Here is a 22339-nt window from a genome sequence, read left to right on the forward strand (position 1 = left end):
TGTAAATTAAAACAATGGAGTTAAAAAATAAAATAAATGGTAGACCACGGGATTCGAACCCGGGTCTACCCGTTCAACAGTTAACAAACCAACAGCTGCACAACATATTATTTTTGGTAACAAACCTTATTCCTTCAATATGTATTTCCATTTTCACGCTGACTTTCTTTTTTTAAACTTACCGCCCAAAACGTGTATCAACAGTATCTGTCTTGTTTCCCTTTTCTGCTTGATTACCCGATTACTCGGGATTGACATCCCATAATTCCGCGTTTCCCTATTCGAATCAATCATGATCGACCTTCCAAGTCAACGAAACCATTTCCAAACATACAAGACGCCTTCGGTTTACTATATAAACCGAGTCTCACAAGCCATCCTCAACACAATTCCGTTTCGAACATCCTCACACCTTACAAACATCCTTTCGCTCAAAACCGCGTACTTGTCGGAGAAGTCGGGTCGTCGCCGGAAGTACTTGAAGCTCGCCGGAGCCGTACGGAATCCGACGGAACTCGATTCTTTCGTTCGGACCCCCTTGTTCACCGGAGACGTACCGGGAACACGACGGGGACTGTTCTCATCAACGTTCGGTACATCCTTTTCTTGTCTGTTGTTTCATTGCCTTGTTTGTTTTCATTTTACACAAGAAGCTGCATTAGGAACATGTTTTCTTTTTAAACTAGCAGCTTTTGGAATAGTTAATAAAGGTTTATTCTATAACCTTTGTTAATCAGTTTTAGACTTTCATTTCTAAGCCAAAGATTAAATCTACAGTTTATGATTAAGATGCTATAATAGAGTTTTATATTCTTGCTATTTATTTATTGATTGATCCTTTTTAGAAGGCTTTCCAAATTGGCCTCTCGAATCGACTTTTTAACGAACCGTATCATCCATCATATCCAATTTTTGTTATGGGATTTAATTTTGAATTAACAGGGGTGTTTGAAGTTATTAATATAAAGTTCTAAATTAATTAAGCCACCCGCAAATAAATAAAAAAAAGGAAGGATTAAACTAATTTTTTTATAATTCAAATATTAAAAAGAGGATTCTAATTAATAAAAATCTAAACCTTAAATATTAAGAGTTATATTAACCTATGAATTTTAACAAATCCTTATGTGGTATTTAAACTATCTAGGCTATCGCTCTCGTTTGTCCTCTTGAACTATCTCCAATCTCTACTCGTTCTTACAAGAAATCGCAACGCAACCAATGTGAGTATACTCGATCCCATTTTCGTTTTAAACACATTTGGGTGCAACATGTATTCCATATTCAAATTACACAACACTTGAAACTTGTTATATTCACACTCTATCCACATTTAAACACGAAACATTTTGCTGCTTGTTAATCTCATATGCTATGCAAGTTGAACGTATTTGAACAAGTTGATCGTATTTGAACAAGTTGATCGTATTTGAACAAGTTGATCGTATTTGAACAAGTTGATCGTATCTAACAAGTTGATCGTATCTAACAAGTTGGTCGTATCTAACAAGTGGATCGTATCTAACAAGTGGATCGTATCTAACAAGTGGATCGTATCTAACAAGTGGATCGTATCTAACAAGTTGATCGTATCTAACAAGTTGATCGTATCTAACAAGTTGATCGTATCTAACAAGTTGATCGTATCTAACAAGTTGATCGTATTGAACAAGTTGAACGTGTTAACCTCCCGCTAGTCTATTGCGAATGGCAAAGTAGTAACTTGGATCATGTTATTCATGTTGGATATGAGCACTTAAACTTTTATTCTACTTTATGCTATGTATTAAACTTGTATACTCGCCAACTTTTTGTTGATGTTATTTTAATACATGTTGCAGGTTGATGGATGAAGTGATCAAGAAAACAAGTTAGGATGAATCTAGAAACCCATCTAGAATAACAATGTTTTCAACTATTTTTGATACGATGTTTGAATCTTGTATGACATTTTAGCATTTATGAAATTTGATTAAATCTATATTGTCACATTTAGTGTTATGTTGTTTTGAGCAATTTGTTCGTCTCATCCTGATGTTTCGCCATCGGTTGGGGTGTGACAGCGGGAATGCGCACCGCATAGTAATTGAAAGTTTGTGGACAAAGAAGATATCTTCAACTGCATTCGTGGTCCATTTTTACATATGTAATAAGTGAAATCCTTTTTGACAAGAAGGTTTTCGAGTTGTTGCAGTGGAGATTCGCCGACCCTCTTTCCGGCATTGATCTTCTAAATAGCATTGTGCATATCTTTCGGAATAATCTTTTTATTCGAGTTCTTTTTTGTCGACGTTTGCCAGATTCTACGGTTTGGAATTTCTTGCTCTACGAGCTGCTCAATCAATCTTTTATCCTCCGCACAAAGCCTTCTCGCATACGCGTGACCCTCTAAGTTTTCAATAGGAGTGTGGTTGCGCGTCGGGTTCATCACCTCTAACCTCCAAACACTTCCCTTTGATTCGGTAAACCCTATCAACTCTAACGGGAAACTGTTTTCTTGCTACCTGTTTTCCTCACTGTAGCTACACTCTTATACTCTCCACTGAGAGTGCATTGAAACCAAACCTTGAAATTATTTCTTCTTTTATTCGATCTTTTAATCACAATGACGTAACAATTGTCCTTTCCTGTCTTCTATACCCAATCCACCGACTCATCACATGACGTAAAGGTTCGGTTTGTATCAAACGTAAATATAATTGGGTAAGAGCCTTCCTCATCGACCAACAGATCCTCCTCCTCACCACCGTGTCCCTCGTCCGGATAGTCTTGCTGTACAAAGTTCTGTTCACCACCATCTCCCTGGTCTGGATAGTCTTGTTGTACAAAGCTCTGCTCACCACCATAACCGTGGTTGGGATAGTCTTGTTGTACATAGCTCTACTCACCACCGTAACCGTGGTTGGGATAGTCTTGTTGTACATAGCTCTGCTCACTACCGTAATCGTGGTCGGAATAGTTTGGTTGACCGTACAGATATACAGCCTGAGGATATGGTTTACCTCCATATCCATAATTCGAATAGCCGTTTTGTGCGTACAAGTCTTCCAAATGGATCAAGTCCAGCTGCACCATATTGTCACGATAACGAATGCCAGAGATAACCTCCTACTCCCTCATGTTGGACGGGACTGGTTTCTTGTACGAGTAAAAAATAACAGTCCTCTCGTAAGAATCTGGAACAACGGACTCGTCAGAGAATTCATCGAAAAGTTAGTTGCTAAACCATGACATCGTATTTTGAAGAAACGTCATTAAAACAACAGAATACACGTTTGTTTGAAACACTTTAAGGCCTTTGGAATTTGAATGAAATGTCGAATGCATGGTCTGCTTACTTAGAGCACCAGAATTTGGGGTCGAAGCACCGCGTTTTGGGCAAAGTGCCGCACTTAGGGTTCCTCGTGACCCGGTTGACAACATCGTACCAAATCAAAACTCATATCAAAGTCACATCAGCTCACATCATCTTTTGTCTGGAAAAGAACCCCAAACGCTGCGCTTTGGCCAAAGTACGGCGCTTCAATGGGTGTGGAAATAAGGATGCGTGTGTGAATATCATGATCCTCTAAAAACAAAAGAAAAGCCTTTCAAGCTATTGTTTTCGTAAGCATCTGGAGTTTCGGGAACATGAGAAACGACATGGTTTTTTATAACAAGTGTCTATGGTTAGAGTTATTGAAGAAACATCGGTATCCGTATTGGGAGTACCAAAATTATTACCGATATTTATGTTTTTATGGTTGATCGATGTAAAACATTTATTTTTTGGGCTTTCATTTTCTGTTGCAATACCAGGTGTCTCGATACCACATCGATACTGTAGTAAATCAAACCGATACCAATCGAATTCTGTCGCAACAGGCGGGGGAATTTCACTAGTTATCTTTATTGCGTGGAAATTGGGTACCATTCAGAACAACATGTAAGGAATATCACTAGTTATATTTATTGCGTGAAAATTGGGTACCATTCCGAATACGTAACAATGACTTGTATATTTAGAAAATCAGAGATTTAATAAATACGTCAACCCACGTATACCTCAAGTCCTCCACCAGGACCACAAGAGTTGGGCCTAGATGAAAAGACCCCTAGGACAATCCTTAACCACGCAACCTATTTAAAAGCATAGTAAGTTTTATATGAATTTACAACACACTAAAGACGTAACAGCAATGGTGGTGCTCCTGCACAATTTTTAGTCTTTGGTGCTCTATTTTTCGTTTTGGCAACTTGTACAGTACAGGACACCATAACAGTTGATCAAGCCATTCGAGACGGTGATAAGCTTTTACAAGAGAAGAAAGAAAACAAAAAAAAAATAATGCTAACAAACTACATCGTAAATTATTTTAATAATGCTAACAAACTACATCGTAAATTATGGACACAAAAATACAAATGCTAGCTAGCTCAAGCCAAAAAATGTACTATAGCTTTTAAAATTATAGTCTTCTATTCCACTTCAGCCACATGATCTTCCTTTGAAAATTCTATAAATTCTGAGTGAAGTTACCGCTACACAATACAAAAAATACAACATCAATGGAGGCCCTTTACAATCTTGTACTCTTTTGTGTACTGTTTTCCATTTTGGCAACCTGTACAGTACAGGACACCATAACAGTTGATCAAGTCATTCGGGACGGCGATACCCTTGTTTCTGCTAGTGAAATATATGAACTAGGGTTTTTTAGTCCCGGAAGATCTACAAACCGGTTTATGGGGATATGGTATAAGAACATATCCCCACAAACAGTGGTCTGGGTTGCTAACAGAGAAACACCAATAACAGATTTGTCAGGTGTGTTTAGAGTTGCAACCAACGGATCGTTATTGGTTATTGCTGGAAGCAACAAAACCACAGTATGGTCGTCAGAAACCCCCACTACCATAAATCCAGTGGCACAACTTTTGGATTCCGGAAATCTGGTTGTGAGGAGAAATGGTGAGGAAAGTTTCATATGGCAAAGTTTTGATTATCCTGGAGACACGTTCCTTCCCGGTATGAAACTCGGGAAGGACCTAGTCTCCGGACTAGATAGGCGGTGGAGGCCGTGGAAGAGCCTCGACGATCCTTCACCAGGTGAGTTTGAAGGGCTCATGGATACCAATGGGTTTCCTCAGGTGTTCATACACCATGGTTCTGTTCCACTAACCCGATCCGGACCGTGGAATGGTAATACGTTCAGCGGAAATCCTAGCCATTCACCGAGCTCCCCAATCAATCTCAAATTTGTTTTCGACGATAAAGAGGTGTATTTCATGTTCACAATTGCTAACAATTCATTACTCTCACGTGCCTACATGAATCCTGAAGGTTACTTCCTTCATATGATCTGGGTTGATCGAAGCCATCAGTGGTTCACATACTGGCAACAATATATCAACATATGTACCCGATTTGGGCTATGTGGTCCAAATGGATGGTGCAACCCGGACAACTCACCGTCCTGTAGTTGTATGGAAGGGTTTGAACCACGACAACCAGCTGACTGGAGTGCATCTGATTGGTCAAGCGGGTGTCAGCGTCGAACACCTTTAGAATGCCCAAAGGGGGATGGTTTTCGAGTGTTTAAAAACATTAAACTTCCAGATACTCGGCGTTCGTGGTACAATAGAAGTATGACACTTGACGAATGCATGAGCACTTGCAAGAGCAATTGCTCGTGTATAGCGTATGCGAATATAGAAATCACTAGGGGCGGAACCGGATGTTTGTTGTGGTTCGATGATTTAGTTGATGTTCGAACTGTTGAAGAAGGCCAAGATCTATACGTAAGAATGTCTCAATCCGACATAACTAGTAAGCTTATTTTCATATTCGTTATCTATTTATTTATTTTATTGGTTTCATCATTCATGTATTGTTTTAACCTGTTTTCAACTCTACATGATTTATGTTTCAGTCAACGAATCTACCTCGAAACCTAGTTACAACAAAAAGAGGGGAATAATCATAGCTGCGGTGTCGATCTCATCATGTTTGGTGACGATTATCTTGATTTTAGTAATCGTATACGCTTGGAATAAGAAGAAAACACCAGGTTACTTCGTTTTACAAACTATTTTTTAACTAGAGCTTGACCCGTTTATGAATTTGGCGCAACCATACTGCTGCATTAACAGACCAACCATTACGAAACTAAATTTTAAACGTGTTTATGTGTTTTTCTTTTAATTTTAATTAATTATTTATTTTTAATCAATTTTTACCATTATTTTATAAGGGGATGGATCATGAGAAAACTAGTTTAAGTGAGAAAACCAAAAAACTAACTAAAAAACCCTAAGAAACGTACCAATTTTTTTTATTTACATTTTTTATAAAAAATCGCTATATTTTATGCATGGAAAAAAATTTCAAAAAAGAAAATATTTTTTTTTTGTTGTATTACACATGTGCACTATTAAGGATATATTGAACATGTGTAGTACACATATAATGCACATGTGCAGTACAACAATTTTTTTTTGAAATTTTTTTATATATAAAAAATAGAGATTTTTTTTATAAAAAATTGTAAAAAAAAATTTGGTATAATTTTTAGCTTTTTTTAGGTCTTTTTAGTTAATTTTCTAGTTTTCTCATTTAGATATAGTGTTCCCATGATCCTCTCCATATATATATATATATATATATATATATATATATATATATATATATATATATATATATATAGGGAGCCGCTAAAATAGGAACCACATCCAGTTGTTAGAACCGTGAGAACCACTTTCAACCAATAAGAAAAAGGGGTATTGTGGTCATTTACCCCAAATATCTAATCTTCTCTCTCTCTTCATTTAAAGTCCTGAATTTATAAAAACCTCTCTCCTCTCTCCACTCTCATCTCTCATTTACATTTTTCATTTCTCATACCTCAATCCATTCTTTAGATCATCTTCCCATTGCAGACATTCTTTTCACTCACAAATTTAAAACCGCATCTCTCATACCTCTCTCTCTCTCTTGAAATCCTCTATCACCACCATCATAATCATATTCAAGATACGTTCACCCTCTTGTACCACCTTCTTCTCCAGCAATGGTGGCGGCTGAGGCCCGACGAGGACAGACAGAAAGAGACTGAGAACAGAGAGAGACGTCGGAGGTAGGTGGACGACGGCGATCAAGAGGGTTTTCCGGCAACCCGCCTGAGAAGATGACGAGAGGAATGAGGAGAGAGAGAGAAACGGTTCGAGAGGAATGAGGAGAGAGAGAGAGAGAGAGAGAGAGAAACGGTTCGAGAGGAGAGAGAGAAAAGACGGCAAAGGAGGAGCGGCGCCGCCGCTCACGGCGGCGGCAGTGAAGACAGGCGACGGTGGTGCTGCTGTTTCGACAAGATCTCCCGTAAGTCCATGTTCTCTTTCATCTTTGTTTCTACCGAAGACTAGTGAAGATGATGGTTAGCCTCTGCCGATGATAATGATGATTTGATTTTTGTTTGTTTCAACATGCCGTTAAAGAAGACATAATGAACTGTGAATGGTTTGATTCGTTGTAGAAGTAATTTCATTGTTTATCGCAAAGATAAATGCTATATTTAAGATCAGTCATTTCAAAAACCCAAATTAGTTGTTGGTCACTTATGACTGGAATGGGGTGTGTGTATGTGTGTACATTTACAATTTTAGACGTGTACAAAGTTATTTGAAACTACACTTAGCAAAACGGTATCTTTTGATGATTTGATTTTTGTTTGTTTCGGGCTAGCTTTCGGGTGGGGTTCATTTTCGGTTCGACATTGTTCAGTTATGGTTCACTCGGTTCAAGTTCGGTTCGACAAGAAAACAGGGCGGTGACACAGTTCAGTAGCGGCACGGGTTTCGGCTCGACGAGGTGCAACTCGGGTTAACACAGTTCAGTAGCGGCTCGGGTTAACGCAAAACGTAAAAAGTTTAACGTAAAACGTAAAACGTAAAAAGTTTAACGTAAAACGTAAAACGTAAAAAGTTTAACGTAAAACGTAAAAAGTTTAACGTAAAACGTAAAAAGTTTAACGTAAAACGTAAAAATTTTAACGTAAAACGTAAAAAGTTTTACGTAAAATGTAAAAAGTTTAAAAAGTTTAACGTAAAACGTAAAACGTAAACTTTTCACGTAAAACGTAAACTTTTATGTAAAAACTATTTAACGTAAAACCTAAAAATTTTTCTATGTAAATTGTAAAACGTAAAAAACCGTGTGATAAAACGGCGCCTAAACAAGGGGCGTGAATACGGCGCATAAAAACGCCGCGAAAAAAACAGGACGTAAAAAACGCCGCGTTAAAACGGGACGTAAAAACGGTGTGTTAAAAAACGACACTTGAAAAAGCCGAGCGTAAAAAACGGCTTGCAAAAACGACGCGTTAAAAACGTTGCGTGAAAATACCGGGCGTAAAAACGACGTGCAAAGACCGGCGCGCAAAAAAAATTGTTTTGGTAGAAAGATCTGAATTTAAAAATGCTTTTAATAAAAAAATATATTTAAAAAATAAAAACTAATATAATAATACAAAAAAGTAATAAAAAACAATAAAAACTAATTTAAATAAGAAAACCAAAAACTAACTAAAAAAGACTAAAAATATAATAATTTTTTTTGATTTTTTTTTAAAAATTGCTATATTTTATGTATAAAAAATTTTCAAAAAAAAAAAAAAATGTACTGCATATTTGTATTAATATGAAAAAATCTAAACCACCCCCCACCGATACCCTCCAATTTCCTAAACCCCCGACCCTCACCCTACAAAAACCTAAATTCATCCTTCCACCAAAAGCCTGACCCTAAGCATATAATGCACATGTACACATATAATGCACATGTGCAATATAATTTTTTTTTGAAAAAAAGTTTTTTTATACATAAAAAGTAACCATGTTTTCTAAGAAAGTTGTAAAAAAAATATGTATACCTTTTAAGCTTTTTTAGTTAGTTTTTTAATTTTCTAAAAAGACATCATTTATATAATATATAAGAAAAATTAAAACAAAATGTAAACATAAAAAAATTTAACTGTAATTTTTTTTTTACTAGGTTGTTTTTGCTATTCATGAAATACTAAAGTTCTTATCTTCAAGTTAAAAAAAAATCAGTAAACTGTTATTTGCATTCATGTGGTTTAGGACGAAAATCAACATAGGTTCCCTGGATGTAACTTTAGAAACTTGAGTGTCTGTGGTTTCGAAAGCGCTACATAATGCATGCATCCCTGGAGCCAACTCTGTTTGTTTTTTGACACTGAAATGGCTATATTACCCTTATATCCTATTAGTTTGTGTCCCTATGGTTTGTAAGAAGTTATTCTTTGCGTCGTTGAGCTTAATAGTTTTTTTTTTTACCCGCCAAATTCAAATACAAGCCTTTCAATCTGCGTCTCTTTGGTTTCTAAGATGTATCAAAATTTGTCCCTATGGTTTTATAATGTATCAAAATCCTATTTAAAATACATATTAAGTTAATTGTTTGCCATTATGAAAATATATTATGTAACTTCTCATAAAATGAACATTCTACGTATATATAATGTATTAATCATATGTTATAATTACATCAAAAGTTAGATTATCCTACAACCATCTAAATCATTAATTAACAATAATCCTGATCAAAAGTTAGATTTGTCAAATGCATTAACCAAATTAGCTAGTAATCAGCCAATACTAACCAAATTAACTAAACTAATCAACCAGTATAACTAAACTAATCAGCAGTGTTAACCAAATTAACTAAACTAATCAATCCGTATTAACCAAATTAATGAAATTGATTAAGTTCATTACAAACCAAACGATGGTTATCCATAGTTGCTTGAGCTTGAAATGGCATCTGAGCAGGCGGTGGTGTGAGATGGTGGAGCAACGATAGTAGTGTGCGACGGTGAAGCAACGGTGGTGGTGTCCAATTGGTGGTTCGAATCGGAGCAGAACGGGGACCAGTGGTGGTATAGGACGATGGAGGGAAGGTGATGGTGTCCGATCGAGGGATCAAATCGTAGCAAAAGGGGGAACGCTGGTGGTGGTGGTGGTGGTGTGCAATCGTGCGGTGAGTGAGACGAGTGGTAGGGTGAGACGGGTAGTGGTCTACGACGGTTGCAGTGGTGTAGAGGAAGAGGAGGATTTCTAGAGAAGATGAAGGTGGGTACGTGGAAATCAATAGGGACACAAGGTAGAAACGAGGAATTGTGAGGGTGTGAAAATGATAGAGAGTTTGGAAGGCATGTGAAAAGACATATTTATCCCTATGCCTGTAACTTTTTAATAAAAAAAAACTAACAAAGTTAGCCCTAGACACACATTATGTAGCGTTTTTCAAACCATAGGACTCAAGTTTCCAAATTTGCAATCAAGGGACTCAAGTTGATTTCCGCCCCAAACCACAGGAATGCAAATTGCACTTGACTATAATTTTTTTGATTGATTTAGTTTTTATTTTTCAGAGTGTGTGCAAGTATATATAATATGTTAAGATGCTAGCTAATTGTTCTTTAATTTATAACGCTTTGGTTTTTCATGTACGCATGTAGATGAACGGATTAAAATCGTTGACGAGGAATATAACAAACAGAGCCAACATGACGATGATATGGAACTATCATATTTTAGCCTGGTTGAAATATCAATGTCTACAAAGGATTTCTCAAATGACAAAAAACTCGGACAAGGCGGTTTCGGTCCAGTTTACATGGTAACAATGTTAAACAAATATGTAACACCTATAAATCATTACCAGTCCTCTCTTAGCAGTAACTCCTACTTGGATTGCAATCCACAGGGTGTGTTGGATGATGGGCGAGAAATAGCAGTGAAGAAGCTTTCAAAAACTTCAAGACAGGGGGTTAATGAGTTCAGAAATGAACTTAAATTTATAGCCAAACTTCAACATCGAAATCTTGTGAAGCTTTTAGGATACTGTAATGAAGGGGATGAAAGCATGTTGATTTATGAATACATGCCAAACAAAAGCCTTGACTTATTCATTTTTGGTATTACTCTTTTTACACCACTCGTTTTCAAGTCTTGCATTTCACGTTTTCTTTTGTTCTCCACACTACCATAGAATTATACTAATAATTTATGTTGGGCAGATAAAATTAGAAGTTTAACACTAGATTGGAGTAATCGTTTTCACATCATCAATGGAATTATTAGAGGGCTTCTTTATCTTCATCACGATTCAAGGTTTAAAATTGTTCATCGAGATCTTAAAGCTAGCAATATTTTGTTGGATGTTGACATGAATCCAAAGATATCCGACTTTGGACTTGCTAGAATGTTTAGAGATCAAGAAAACGAAGCAAACACGAATAGGGTAGTTGGGACATTGTAAGAATCTATAATCACTAAACTTTAGATGTAGTACACTTTTAATTAACTCACATGTTTAATGAAATATTTATAATTCCTTAGGGGTTATATAGCACCCGAGTATGCTATAGACGGGACGTATTCTGAGAAATCAGATGTATTCAGTTTTGGTGTTCTTGTTTTGGAGATAGTTAGTGGGAAGACAAATAGAGGATTCTCCTGTCAAATGGACGATGATAATCTTCTTGCACATGTAAGTTTAATAAAGCTAATGGCAAATAAAATTTTGTATCTAAAAGAGACGAGTCTAATTCTTCATTAATATATATACATATATATATATACACATTGTTTTTTTTTAATTTCAGGCATGGAGACTATATGAAGAAGGGAAGGCTCTTGAGTTGCTCGGTGCATATATGCGTGATTCATGTGTCGACTCTCAAGTACTTCGATCAATACATATAGGTCTTTTATGTGTGCAACATCATGCAAAGGACAGACCAACTATGTTATCAGTGGCTTTGATGTTTGATCAAGATTGTGCATTACCTGCACCTAAGCAACCTGCATTTTTTTCTGAAGGCACTATACCAAATGTTAACCAGATCTCCATCAGTGAGGTCACTATGACAACATTAGAACCTCGATAAAATTTATATACATGCATGTCAAGGTGTATTTGGCCGAGAACACAACTAATTAGTGTTATTTTATGCATATGCTTTTCCAGGAAAACTGCACTTTAACATTGTATTCTAGATGTTAAAGGATATATTTTAATAACAACTATAAGATCTACATGTGAAAACTATATATTTATACATGAGATAATAATGGGACAAGGCCTTATTACTAAAAAAACGTCACAATTTTCTTGCATAGTAGTCTATTAAAAGCCTACAATGAGTGACATAACTAAAATACCGATTGTTTATCACATGTTACTAAAGGTTTACACTTATGGTTCTAGAAATGTAAGGACATAGTATGATTATGACTTGAAAAGTCATGGTGGTCACAATAGTAGTACAATGATAGGTGACCTCCTAGAAGTCTCTATTAGGGGTAAGAAAGAGCCGATTTGTGAATTCGTTGGTGAGCAGTCCATAGGGGTAAATATGAGATCCATAACTTACAAATGGTAACAGAATGACTCCCCACCTTGGACGATGTCCTTTAGCGAAACAGAGAAGATTAATAGGGCCCGTTGTAACACCGTATGCAAATTCCACATCGGGCGTGGAGATGAGAGATTCCAGATTCAAATCACTAACGTGTTTTGGATGCATTTGTTGTGGAACATATAAAATGTCCATAGTTTAGCATGCTCAGGTGAGAGTAGTACAAGGAAGAGTGACCTAATGTGAAGTATTAACCATGACAACAAGAAACAAATTTCTAAGTTCATAGATCAGGAGCAAAGCTACCAGTATTGGTGGTACAAAAGACCAGATGTTACAGTGTATGTATGTATGTGTGTGTGTGTGTGCGCGCGCCTGCGTGTGTGCGTGCATGCATGTCTTTCTGTCTGTGTGTGTCTATGTATGTGTGTATGTATGTATGTATGTATATATGTGTGTGTGTGTATGTATGTATGTATGTGTTAGGGGATAATTTTTATTGACTATGGATCACATATCCTTAGACCGGCTTGGATCATTGATCCTTAATGAATGATGCAGGAAGTCTGAGGATCACGGAGCCTTATTATTTCACAACTTCACTAACAATTGTTCTCTATATTTTTTCATGATGGTATGCAGGTCATGGATGATATGGACAAAGTCATGGCGAGAATCTCGGTCCACATTCGTTGAAGATGCTGCACATGTGGAATTGGTTCAACGTAAACTAGCTTGGACGTGGTCACCCTACTTTTCCAGACTTAGTTGTTATTTCCATTTAAAGGGGTTTATCAAGTGTTTAGATAGATAGAATGCTATTAGCAGAAACACACACATACTCTCGAATATCAGCTCTTGAATACACATTCACATTAGCAAACATTGTACCCCACTTAATCAACATCCGAAGTGTAAACATTTTTGTTCAATATACTTGATAGTGATTGTTTTCACTATCCGAGGTTTTTTGTGCCGGGGATCTCATAAGGATCAATGGCTTTTTCCTCGTACAAATCCTTGTGTTCATTGTTCTTAACATTTCACATTTGATCATTAATTTATTCAACATACAAGCACACTACCTCACAAAATCTGATTTTGGTTACATTACCCTTTGTTTGATTTTTGACTAAAACAGTTTGGCGCCCACAGTGGATGATGTGTGTAAAATGCAACATATAAATTACATCAAATAAGGCATAAAACTAACCCTTTTTTAGTACTAATGTTGGAAAAAGTGTTTTTTGTCTTACTTTTGAATTTACAGGGTCAAATGAGCTTAAACGAACAAAAGGAACAAATATACAGCCAAAACCAACATAAATACAAAGAAAAGGAAGAAACGTGGCATGCCCGACCCTTCGACAACATCTCCCAAAGCAAAAAAACAAGAAGAAAGCTGAGCATGGGGCTGTGCCCAGCTGAGCACGGGGCGTGCCCAGTGGACACGGGGCCATGTCCAGCGGACACGGGGCCGTGTCCAGGCTTCTACAGAAAAGACAAAGCTATAGAAGCTTCTATTCCCGACACGGGGGCGTGCCCAGCTCAACACGGGGCCGTGGTCAACGCTAAGATTCGCAGCTTGCAAATCTTGATAGTACAGATACGCTTCTGCACACGGGGTCATGCCCAGCGGACACAGGGGCGTGTGGAGCTAATAAAGACAAATTGTAATTAATGAAGAAAGAGAAAAAGGGTGGACACGGGGTTGTGTCCAGCGGACACGGGCCGTGTCCAGGCTTCTGTGCAGGCTATAAATAGGAGTGCTTGGTTCACTTCAAAGGCATCCCTTAGCACACCACCTTTCTCACACTTCACCCACCCACCACCACCATCACAACACCATCATCCGCCACCATCATCCATCATCCATCATAGTGTGTGTGAGTCGTCTCGGGATCCAAGATTGATCATAAGAGTTCTTGACAATCAAAGGCGATGTTTGTCTAAGTCTCTTACATCACTTGGTGAAGACAAGTGTTTAGTGTAATACTTTTTATTTTTAATCTTTTCGCACTTTTTATTTGGTTATGTATTAATGACTTTAATAACTAGTTTCTTATGTTGAAGGTGATTTTTCCTTATCGTTTGTCCGTGGTGTCTTGGCATTATTTTACTGTCTATATAAAATAAAAGATTGTCACCATTCATATCTCCACTGTCTATATGGAGATATGTTGGCTACCTGGTCTGGGGTTAAGGGAACTGTTTGGTAAGAGTCTTGCATTGTTTAGTGTATAGATCCTTCAAGGACCTGGGTCAAATTTAGTAGGACCTCCTTCAATACCCACCGGTATTGGATGGCGGGGATCCAAACTCTTTGATCCCCTCATATGTAAGCTACTATTAAAACTTTAACCCGGCTACTTAGGACTGTATCCCTGCTGACTCAGACTACTTAGCCGAGGGTAACGTCACCTTCAAAAGAGGGGCCTACCACATTATGCATTAATAACTTAATTAATTATCTTTCAATAATCCGACCCTTTAGGATTGTATCCTTGCTGACTCAAACTACCGGGTTGAGAGTAACGTCACCTTCAAAAGAGAGGCCTACTACAATAACTAAGATAATCTCTTAAAAAAGTGCAAAAGTGCGGAAATAATCAAAGGTTACACTACACACGAGTCGGATCCAAGTGATTCATCTGTCTATCTGTTTTATTTTTATTTTATTTTTCAGCATTTTAGTTAATTTTATTTTTCTAGTTTAAAAACCTTTTTCTAACTTTTTGATTTGATTAGACGTTGAGGATAAACCGGTACTAAAAGCTCTTGTGTCCTTGGACGACCTCGGTATCTTACCAACACTATACTACGTCCACGATGGGTGCACTTGCCTATATGTGTGTTTAGTGTTAGTAAATATCGTGTTTTATAAATTTAAAACTTGGCTAAAAAAGTGTAGTAGGGCTTAAAATATACATAAAAAATATAGCACACTACACGCACATCAAGTTTTTGGCACCGTTGTCGGGGACACAAGGATTTTAAGAAAGTTTAAAATCGATGGCCTGATCAGTTTTTCAAAACCTTTTTAAAATCGCGCGCATTTTTACATTTTTTAGTAGTTTTTGCATTATAGTAGACTGAACACGGGGCCGTGCTGCATAATTTTTTACAAACTCCCAGATACAGAGTCTGAACACGGGGTCGTGCTCGCTGAACACGTCCCCGTGCTGCACAAAACCAGTTACATTTTCTAAAATTCCCAGATACAGAACCTAAACACGGGGTCGTGCTCAACCTCTGTTTCTGTTTTTATTTTTGTTTTCTGGTCCCGAGACTCTGTTGTGGTCTACTGAGTGATTCTTATGGATCAATACTCAGGAGATTACAACTACCACTATGAGGAGGATGATTATAAAGAAGAGTATTGTACCATTTGTGGTAATCCTCATTCGGTACAATATTGTGACCTCTTTGAACCGTCCCCTTCGTACACATACTATGAGGAACCTAGGTACGAGCCAACCACTTCATATACATACTATGAAGAGCCGAGGTATGAACCTTATCCTTCATATACCTACTACGAAGAACCAAGGTATGATCCTTCTCCCTCATACTCATATCTTGATGAACCAAGGTATGAGCCTTCTTACTCATACTTTGAGGAGCCATGTTATGAGCCTTCACCTTCATATACTTACTATGAGGAACCATGGCATGAACAACCCACCTCATATGAGTATTATGAAGAACCAAGTTATGATCCTTATCCATCATATACTTATAATGAGGAACAATGGTATGAACCATCTACCTCACATGAGTGCTATCAGGAACCAAGGATCGAACTTCCGAATTCAAGCTTTGATAATACTTATTCAACTCACTTTGACGAACCACCAACTATCTCACCCGTAGCCGAAAAGATTATAGAACACCTTAAAACTATCGAGCGCTATATAAAAGAAGCCCTCATGGGAAGAGTTAACTCGTAATAAAGAAGAGATAGTTGAAGAGGTAAAAATGGAAGAACAAATAAGTGAAAAACCGACACATGAGTTAAACAACGAAAAAGGTGAGTTCGATAACGTTAAAATTCATGAAGAGTCTAATTTTCAAGAAATTAATCTCTTATCACCTTCTTTCGAAAACCATTGTTTAGTACCCACTCATGCGAAGTTTTTAAAAGAGTTAAACACTAACACTAAAATTGACGAAACAGTAAGCATTAAGTTAACAAATGATCAAACTACGCTAATAAAAGAAGATCCATTTGAAATTAACATTACACCGGTTCCATGTTTCTTTCAAAATTCCTTTATTAGTAATATTACAATTGATAAAGATCTTTGTGTTAATATAATGCCAAACTACATTTTCGAAAAATTAAGTATTGGTGATTTTTCTCCACTTTAAATACCCATTTTTCTATCTAATCGGAAAACAATAAACTCAATGGGAGTAGTTGAAGATGTGTTAGTTCAAACAAATCAAATGGTAATCCCAACGGACTTCGTCATCCTTGATGACGCTCCACTAGTGTTGGGACAACCTTTTGTGAAAACCCACAAAGCTTTGATTAATCGGAAGAAAAACAACTTACCCATTCAATTAGGGGCCTTCAAAAGGTATGTCGATCTTGAACGATCAATGAAATTTCCAATCGGCAATGACGATCCCCTAATTGAAGATGAGCCAGAACCACCCGAAAAGGAGGGGCTAGCCAAGGACCCTTATAAACGTGGCGCACCACGGAGGCATTCCGCGGAACTATCCTTAGTTTTAGTTTAGATTAACTTTTATATTTTCTAGTTTAGTTTTACTTTTCAGGAATAAAACACACTCGAAATGGTGGAGGTTACTAAGGGAAGCTTGAACCCACACCCCATGCACAAAAACAGAGCCTCCCGATAATTTTTCTTCATTATAGCAAGTTCAACACGGGGCCATGCTCACCCCAACACGCCCCGTGCCCGAGATTCTGCAGAAAATGCCTAGTTCAGCTAACTGGACACGGGGTCGTGCTCACTGAACACGCCCCCGTGCCCAGCCTTCTGTTTAAATTTGATACTGGCAGTCTAACTACGGGGCCGTGCTCAGCCCAACATACCCCGTGTTCAGCTACCTAGTAACATAAAATCTTGTTTTTAACCCACTTTTACACATTTTAATCAACCAAAAAACTTATTTTTGGGACACATTGAGGACAATGTGTAATTTAAGTGTGTGGGGGGGGGGATGCTAAAACCTTGAATTTTGCAAGTCCTAATAGCAAGCCTTACACAAAACTCTATTGGAACCGCTAATCACCCCAAATTTTTTTCAAAAATTTTCATTTTTTTTACTTGTCTTGATTTAATTTGAGAATAACAAGTTCTAAAAAGGTTATATTTTTATAAATTTACAACCGATAGCGTCGTGATAAAAAGAACCAAATAAGAAGATTATGAAAAGGCATGACAAATCTAATTAAAATTTGATTATATATACTTGATCACATTATAAACCCATTCCCACAACAAGTGAGTTTTGAGCCTTTATTGAGCATACAAGCATATATCTTTAAACTAAATGCTCATCTTTCGTTTCTTGTGTGAATAGCCGCTTGGTTTCTTACAACTCTATAACTTGCCATGTCGATACATTCCCGGTCCTTACCAACTTAAACCCAAGTAAGTAAATGACGGAGGCATTAGGACTAACCCTTTTTCTTTTCAACACCATTATTTTTCATTTTTTTATCACCACCCAAAATCCCCCTAGTTAACCCCTTTGAGCCTAAACCTTTTCGTTTCAAAACCCACAAAACAAACAGTCTTTACCCACCAAAACCTTTTTCTTTTCAAACCCCTTTTGTTTTAGTAAAAAGCTCGGTTATCTTGTGCAAAAAAAAAGAAGAGAGAATTTTGCAATAACCAAACAAGTTCCTCAAAAATCTTGTTTGAATATGCTTAGTTTGATTAAATGACAAAAAAAAAGAGATTCACGACAACTGACGCTTTTTACGCTTTTAGCCCTTTTTACTAACCACTAACCCAAAATCACCTACCTTTAACCCAAGCCTAACCCTTCCACAAGTCCTCTTGATATTTACAAAGGTTTATAGTTAAAAAGGAAGAGGAGTGATTGCTTGGCAAGCATATGGTAGAAGTAAGTTCCATGCCGGTCTCGAGTGTTTCACAAAAATACATCTTCGGCCGAGTGTTGAGTGATCTCCCATGAGGTATGTGAACTTGAATATAAATGGAATTTTAAAAGGCATGTTATGCCTAAATAAGTAATTTCTCTTATGAAACGTTCTAAATAAATCATAACGAATAGGATTGTAAATAATATAAAAATAAAACCCAATAAAGATCTTGGATTCCCGACACTCAAGACAAGCCCAAACCTTCTCTTCTACCCATTCCATTTGGGTGTGTAAGCCACATAATAAAGAGTTTTGCTTGAGGACAAGCAAAGATTCAAGTGTGGGGGTATTTGATGTGAGTAAAATGCAACATATAAATTATATCAAATAAGGCATAAAACAAACCTTTTTTTAGTATTAATGTTGGAAAAAGTGTGTTTTTTTCTTCCTTTTGAATTTACAGGGTCAAATGAGCTTAAACGAACAAAAGGAACAAATATACATCCAAAACCAACATAAATACAAAGAAAATGAAGAAACGTGGCATGCCTGACCCCTCGACAACATCTCCCAAAGCAAAAAAAAAAAAAACAAGAAGAAAGCTGAGCATGGGGCTGTGCCCAGCTGAGCACGGGGCGTGCCCAGTGGACACGAGGCCGTGCCCAGCGGACACGGGGCCATGTCCAGCGGACACGGGGCCGTGTCCAGGCTTCTGTAGAAAAGACAAAGCTATAGAAGCTTCTATTCCCGATACGGGGGCGTGCCCAGCTCAACACGGGGCCGTGGTCAACGCTAAGATTTGCAGAATCTTGCAAATCTTGATAGTACAGATACGCTTCTGCACACGGGGCCGTGCCCATCGGACACGGGGGCGTGTGGAGCTAATAAAGACAAATTGTAATTAATGAAGAAAGAGAAAAAGGGTGGACACGGGGCCGTGTCCAGGCTTCTGTGCAGGCTATAAATAGGGGTGCTTGGTTCACTTCAAAGGCATCCCTTGGCACACCACCTCTCTCACACTTCACCCACCAACCACCACCATCACAACACCATCATCCACCACCATCATCCATCATCCATCATAGAGTGTGTGAGTTGTCTCGGGATCCAAGATTGATCGTAAGAGTTATTGACAATCAAAGGCCATGTTTGCCTAAGTCTCTTACATCACTTGGTGAAGACTAGTGTTTAGTGTAATACTTTTTATTTTTAATCTTTTCGCACTTTTTATTTGGTTATGTATTAATGACTTTAATAACTAGTTTCTTATGTTGAAGATGATTCTTCCTTATCGTTTGTCCGTGGTGTCTTGGCATTATTTTACTGTCTATATAAAATAAAAGATTTTCACCATTCATATCTCCATGGTCTATATGGAGATATGTTGGCTACCTGGTCGGGGGTTAAGGGAACGGTTTGGTAAGAGTCTTGCCTTGTTCAGTGTATAGATCCTGCAAGGACCTGGGTCAAATTTAGTAGGACCTCCTTCAATACCCACCGGTATTGGATGGCGGGGGTCCAAACTCTTTGATCCCCTCATATGTAAGCTACTATTAAAACTTTAACCCGGCTACTTAGGACTGTATGCCTGCTGACTCAGACTACTTAGTCGAGGGTAATGTCACCTTCAAAAGAGGGGCCTACCACATTATGCATTAATAACTTAATTAATAATCTTTCAATAATCCGACCCTTTAGGATTGTATCCTTGCTGACTCAAACTACTGGGTTGAGGGTAACGTCACCTTCATAAGAGGGGCCTACTACAATAACTTAGATAATCTCTTAAAAAAGTGCAAAAGTGCGGAAATAATCAAAGGTTACACTACACACGAGTCGGATCCAAGTGATTCATCTTGTCTATCTGTTTTATTTTTATTTTATTTTTCAGCATTTTAGTTAGTTTTATTTTTCTAGTTTAAAAACCTTTTTCTAACTTTTTGATTTGATTAGACGTCGAGGATAAACCGGTACTAAAAGCTCTTGTGTCCTTGGACGACCTCGGTATCTTACCAACACTATAATACGTCCACGATGGGTGCACTTGCCCATATGTGTGTTTAGTGTTAGTAAATATCGTGTTTTATAAATTTAAAACTTGGCTAAAAAAGTGTAAAAGGGTTTAAAATATACATAAAAAATATAGCACACTATACGCACATCAGTGGGGCAAATGGTGCTTCCATTTTTTGAAAAAATCTATTTTTTTGTTCATTTCTATTCAACATCATCACTTCCATGGCTTCTCAGGGAAAATCCACTTCATGTGCCATGCCGACGGTTACCTCATCCCAAATCAGTGCATCGTTACCTCCTATTCCACCACCATACTAGAAGAATCCGGATAACACTAAAAAAAGACATCATCAGTCTTCCAAGGATCAAAAGTTTCTACTAGTTATTCTTCTACTAACACTAACAGTGATATTTCTGTTTTGTTTTCACAGATGAAGAGCTGTATGGAACAACAAGATAAGACTAACCAAAGGATCCTCCGGGAGATTGATAACATCAAGAAACAGAAGAGGCTAGTAGAGGATCACCCTCCACTGGTGTCCCGGATGTTGGACTTCGTCACCCCAGCAAATGCAGCTCAACAGTCCAGGATGTCCAGCACGTAGCCTCAAGGATCCTCCATTCCGCAACAGGGATCACTGGCAATAATGCTTACTCAAGGATCGTCAATCCGTCAGCCTGGATCATTGGCCATGACCCTTCCTCAAGGATCCTCTATCCATCATCATGAAATGGTGACAACTAATCAGCATCAAGGATCCTTCATTCGTTCTGAAGGATATATAAAGACGTTTCCGGCTCAAGTATCCTACTTTAACAATCAAAGATCCTCATCCAGGGTTCAAGGATTTATGGATCACAGATCTAGACCTCCAATGCAGACCTACCCAGGTCCTAATGTCTTTCAGGATCAAGGATCCTTAGGCAGACAATCATGGAGAAGCTCTGAAATTCATGAAGGGGATTTCATCCCTATGCAAACCATTGCTTCTTCTGGACCTACTGTTGTACCAGACATGTCTTATCCTCGATATACTTCTGGCATACCAACTTCGAATCAGTCCGGAGGTAACAATTTTAATACTTCTTTTGATACTAACATTGGTTATATGCAGGAAGGAGGAATCAACCAAGCTATGGCCAGAGAATTACAAAACTCAATGATATGATATCCAGTGTCTCAGGAGTTTTTAAACCTATTCCTGAGATCCCAGATGGAAGTCACAGAATATCTCGCTTTGCACACCCCATATGTAATGCTAAGATATAAAAGCATTTCCAAACCCCCAACATGAAGTTATATGATGATACCACTGATCCGGAAGAACATATAGCTCAATATAGAGAAAGAATGGAAGTCAATCCCATTCCTAAAAGACTGAAAGAAGCCTGTTTATCCAAGGGCTTTGGATCTACACTTACTGGATCAACACTAAAATGGCTGCTAAGTCTTCCTCTCTATTCTATAACTTCATTCTCATACTTAGTTAACTTATTTAATAACCAATTCTCTTGTAGTAGAACGTTTGAAAGGTTAACTAGTGACTTGTATAGGATCATCCAAGGCCGTGATGAATCACTTAGAGATTATGTTACTAAATTTGGTAGAGATTCCTTAGAAATCTCAAACCTAGATATGGCCAATGATGTAGAAGCATTTAAAATGGGATTGCAAAAAGATTCTCCTTTCTATGATGACCTTGTTATGACACCTTGCAGGAACTTAGATGAAGTGAGAAACAGGGCTCTAAGGTTCATCCTTCTAGAGGATGATAAAAGGATCCAGAATAGATTATCTGGATCATAAAAACAGGAGAAG

At 37.6% G+C, this 22339-nt stretch overlaps 1 protein-coding gene and 1 long non-coding RNA gene across 2 annotated transcripts; both read left to right on the plus strand.

The window, feature by feature from the left end:
* Nucleotides 1-265: 265 nt before the first annotated feature.
* On the plus strand, nucleotides 266-1981 carry LOC110896960. Its single transcript, XR_002568316.2, has 3 exons — nucleotides 266-593; nucleotides 1148-1223; nucleotides 1842-1981. It is a non-coding gene; the product is annotated as an uncharacterized LOC110896960 (long non-coding RNA).
* Nucleotides 1982-4169: 2188 nt separating this feature from the next.
* On the plus strand, nucleotides 4170-12084 carry LOC110895555 (G-type lectin S-receptor-like serine/threonine-protein kinase At4g27290). The gene is made up of 7 exons (XM_022142880.2): nucleotides 4170-5809; nucleotides 5913-6050; nucleotides 10515-10675; nucleotides 10763-10973; nucleotides 11076-11313; nucleotides 11398-11548; nucleotides 11664-12084. Exons 1-7 carry the CDS (start codon nucleotides 4549-4551, stop codon nucleotides 11946-11948), a joined length of 2445 nt encoding a protein of 814 aa, XP_021998572.1. The 5' UTR covers nucleotides 4170-4548; the 3' UTR covers nucleotides 11949-12084.
* The last annotated feature ends 10255 nt before the right edge of the window (nucleotides 12085-22339 follow it).

The sequence above is a fragment of the Helianthus annuus genome, chromosome 7 (assembly GCF_002127325.2).
Source record: "Helianthus annuus cultivar XRQ/B chromosome 7, HanXRQr2.0-SUNRISE, whole genome shotgun sequence".
Taxonomy (NCBI): Eukaryota; Viridiplantae; Streptophyta; class Magnoliopsida; order Asterales; family Asteraceae; genus Helianthus; species Helianthus annuus.

What these genes read in the sequence shown, in the direction of transcription:
- LOC110895555 (XM_022142880.2), top strand. Translation starts at nt 4,549, where the DNA reads ATGGAGGCCCTTTACAATCTTGTACTCTTTTGTGTACTGTTTTCCATT. An exon ending in CCTTGACTTATTCATTTTTG is followed by an intron (nt 10,974 to 11,075) that starts GTATTACTCTTT and finishes TATGTTGGGCAG; the next exon opens with ATAAAATTAGAAGTTTAACA. An exon ending in ATGATAATCTTCTTGCACAT is followed by an intron (nt 11,549 to 11,663) that starts GTAAGTTTAATA and finishes TTTTAATTTCAG; the next exon opens with GCATGGAGACTATATGAAGA.